The 3,728-nt window shown below is 38.2% G+C and overlaps 1 protein-coding gene across 1 annotated transcript; it reads right to left on the bottom strand.

Moving 5' to 3' along the window:
- Positions 1 to 359: 359 nt before the first annotated feature.
- LOC114697653 (keratin-associated protein 26-1-like) lies at positions 360 to 1,154 on the bottom strand. Its single transcript, XM_028875941.2, has one exon. It carries the CDS (start codon positions 1,104 to 1,106, stop codon positions 525 to 527), a length of 582 nt encoding a protein of 193 aa, XP_028731774.1. The 5' UTR covers positions 1,107 to 1,154; the 3' UTR covers positions 360 to 524.
- Between the last annotated feature and the right edge of the window lie 2,574 nt (positions 1,155 to 3,728).

The raw sequence follows: 3,728 nt of genomic DNA, 5'->3' as shown, positions 1-3,728 counted from the left end.
TTACCAGCCTTACACAGCAAATGCCTTTACGCACTGAGCCAGTTTGCTGACCCTTACATTCATAGTTTTAATAGATCTTAAAAAAAAATCTTTAAAAAATATTTCTTTTATGTAAGTCATTAAAAAACTTCTGGAAATATTTAATATTCTCCATAGTTAGTCCCAAATAATTGTCATTTTCACCTAAAGTAGCTTATGTCCATAGTTTCTAAGGAGAAAGCCAGGGGCAAATTAAAACCATGTAAATGATGACACACGATAAGCATGATCTTTATGCGAAGCCATGATTTAATTAGAATGAACACAGAAGAAAAACTTTTCCCAAAGTAGAACAATATCAAGCTTTGCAAAAATACTAAAGTAAGTAATATACATCCCTAAAGCACCAAGAAGTTCAGTGGAAGAAAATTACTATAGAATGAGCACACATTATCGCCCCATGAAACAAGAGCCCTCCCTATGATGCTGGCTGATCTCTCTCAAAGTTAGAAGCATGAGGTTGTTTCAGCTACTCATGAATTTCTTCAGTAAGGACAATGCCAACCACCCAAGGAAGAGGTGTATCGTTGGAACCTGCCGTATGTAGAGCTTGTGGGCCTGTAGTAGTCAGACTTGCTGCTAAAAGGCTGGCATCCATAGGTCAGGTTTCTCAGTGGTGGACAACCATAGGGAAGATAGCTCAGTGGTTGATGACCATAGGTCAGGTAGCCTAAGGGTTGATAGCCATAAGACTGGTAACTTGGATGGAAGCAGCTCAAAGGTCGTCTACAGGATGTTGGACGGCCAATGCTGGAATTGCAGGATGTGACAGGAAGGCAGCTGTTTCCTTCCTGGGATCCAGATATCCCTGAAGTAACTGGAGATCCGACTGAAGGGCTGCCAGTGTTCCTGATGCAGCTGGTTGATTGGCCGCTCCCATGTTCACCGCAGGGCTCGTGGCAGTTGTCACATGATGTATTGCTGCCCAGGCTGCTAGTAGGAGAGCAAGGGGCATTTCTACACCTCATCTCAGTGGAGCAAAGACCAACGGGTGAGGTGGCAGGAACGTGACTAGAGTTCCTAGGAGAAGAAGCGCTGCAGACTTCTGAGCAGCAGTTATTAGACATGATAGCAATAGAAAGATTGACAACCAGGCCTCGATTCAACTGCAGAGAACAAGTTGCTGAAGTGCGTTTGTTACCTGCTAGACTTCTTTATATACCCTGGGTGCTGGGTGTTGGTTCTGTCTATAGTCCATCTTCCTGGCATCTCATTAGAATATTATTTAGTTGCCTTCTAAGCAATCCTCCCACTAACTCATAAAAGATACATCATCAGTGTCACATCTTTCAAATGACTGTCATTTCAAAGTCAGTTTAGTCCTCCTCAACTAATTTCTAACTAGAAGCAATTTTCCTTTAACAGTCTTAACAGCTTTTTAAAGTTACTGTTAAAAAACCACCAGTGCCTCTATATAATTGGTGATAATTTACTTAAAGTCACTTACTAATAAAATAAAAAAGAATATATCTTAACATTTAAAGTATTAATAACGTATTGGAGAAGTGATAAATAAAATTGATCTCAGACACATAATACTTCTTTGGAGAGTTAACCTGAATTTAAAACCCACATGACCATTGGGAAGCCTGATGATATTGTTTTCCAGTGTATCTTTCCCAGTAAGGAATGGTGACCTGAAAATCCTAGGTAATTTTTATGAAGATCCACACCCAAAGAGTATGTGTCACTGTTCTGTCTTTTATTAGAATGAAACTGGAGGTGTTAGCACACATATTTGACAGATGCTGTGTACCAAGAAAGAAGCCACATTTCCTTAGAGGCATGCCTATGTGAGTTTACAGAATGATACTGTAAATAAAAAGTGTGCCTTATTTCTAGCCAGTTTTCCAACGAGTGTCTTCTTATACACTAAGTATTTTTAAATAGCTCATGTTTTCCATATTGTTTATCAGAGAAAGGCAATTTAGTTTCTTTTTCCTGATGGACATCTAGAGTCACAATGTATGGTTGGATAGGAAGTGAAAATTCCCGGTTAGTCTGACAATCAAAATCATGTTTGTAGCTTAGTTACATTACTATACCCTATCACTCAATCTAGGCCACACCATTTAGGTAAATGGACTCTCTTAGTGTTCCTTGAAGAGCTTAAATTCAGGAGAGTGCTTGCTTACATCATATGCCTCTGGAAACATGTTCTCTTATTGGTACCTGTTGGGGTGGGAAAATAATAGACCTTAGCTAGTTTTCTTAGTCCCTAGATTTCAGTTTTACCTTCCTGAAGCAACAACAGCCAACATTTTTGGCCAGAGAAAATATAACCAGAACTTGTACATTATTCAATTATTATATTCTGAGGTGCAACATTTTTAAGTTTTAATTCTTTCATATAAAAACATGATCACATTTCAAACAAGCTCACCAGTACTTTAGGATTTAATGAAAAAAACCTAGGTGGAAAGTTTGGGCCATTATCTACCCAGGAAGTCTCATCAGAGTTGGCTACAAGCTTGACCTGAAGCATAGCAATTCAATGTAGTCAGCACTGAACCTTGTTTCAGATATTTTCATAGATGGCTATGGTAAGCATCACTATGAGGGCAAAAACTGTCCTCTTTTACTGAGGAAGAACATTCTTTTGCCATGAGAACACTCATAGCTAACTTTTTTTTGTTAGAAATTCTGAAAGTCTCTCAGGGCTTACTCATTGGAATTTAGTCATTCTAAAGGCATTTTTTCTATTGGCAACACCAGGAAGCATCCACACTGGCATTGTGTTTACATCTGTTCTGGGTGTGTATTTCAATAGTCCCATTTATTTAAATCCTTTTAATACTGGGAAGACTATAAACACACATTTTATATTCTTCAATAAACCAAAAATGGATTGAGTCAGGTTATAATTCTATTTATTGAATAAGGAGACAGCTAAGTAACAACATGCCTTCCCTTCCCTGCATTGGATCTTGGAGATTTTTTAAAATCATGTTTATTTTTTGAGAATTTCATACATGCATATCACATATTTTAATTAAGTCCAGTCCACAACCTCCCCTCCAATATGTACTCTAGTCTCCCCAGCTCCTTTATTGTCCCAACTCCAGGGGCTTTGTTTTGAAACCTACTGATTCCATTCAGTGCTGCCTATGTACTCATGGATATAGGACCATCTATTGGATTATGTGTAGATGCCCCCCCCCACAACCGAACTCTTATTCTAACAGTAGCCATCGGTTTTCAACAGCTCCTCAACTAGAAGTGAGACATATTTTCTTTTTTTTTTCCTCCCAATGGTCAACTGACTATTTTATCTAGAAAACAGTTACTGCAAGCCGTACATATTTCCCAGTTCCATAAAGCTGTCTGATACATAAGCCACATACCAGCTAAATCCTCAGATGTGGGTTTCTCCACGTGAGATGTGGTTTTGCTTGCTCAGTTTATCAGTAATTAATTAAACACGGAGTTATGCTTAAACATGTCATATTGGATAGAGGATATTCTGGATTACCATACCCCATTGCTACATCTGCCATTGGAGACCCATGGCATAATTAGCTGGACATTACTGTTAATAAGATAAATTAGTCCCTTCTGTCATTCACTGAGTACACAAGTGTATGCTTGATGGGGTAAATAATGGGAATTTATCTATGAGGTACTGTATTTTTAAATACTTTTATAGAAAAACTGTGTCCTGAATATCAAAGTAGGAGAAATGTTACTAC

The sequence above is a fragment of the Peromyscus leucopus genome, chromosome 12 (assembly GCF_004664715.2).
Source record: "Peromyscus leucopus breed LL Stock chromosome 12, UCI_PerLeu_2.1, whole genome shotgun sequence".
Taxonomy (NCBI): Eukaryota; Metazoa; Chordata; class Mammalia; order Rodentia; family Cricetidae; genus Peromyscus; species Peromyscus leucopus.
The sequence above is the reverse complement of the archived record's forward strand: the minus strand, read 5'-3'. Positions and strand labels throughout refer to the sequence as shown.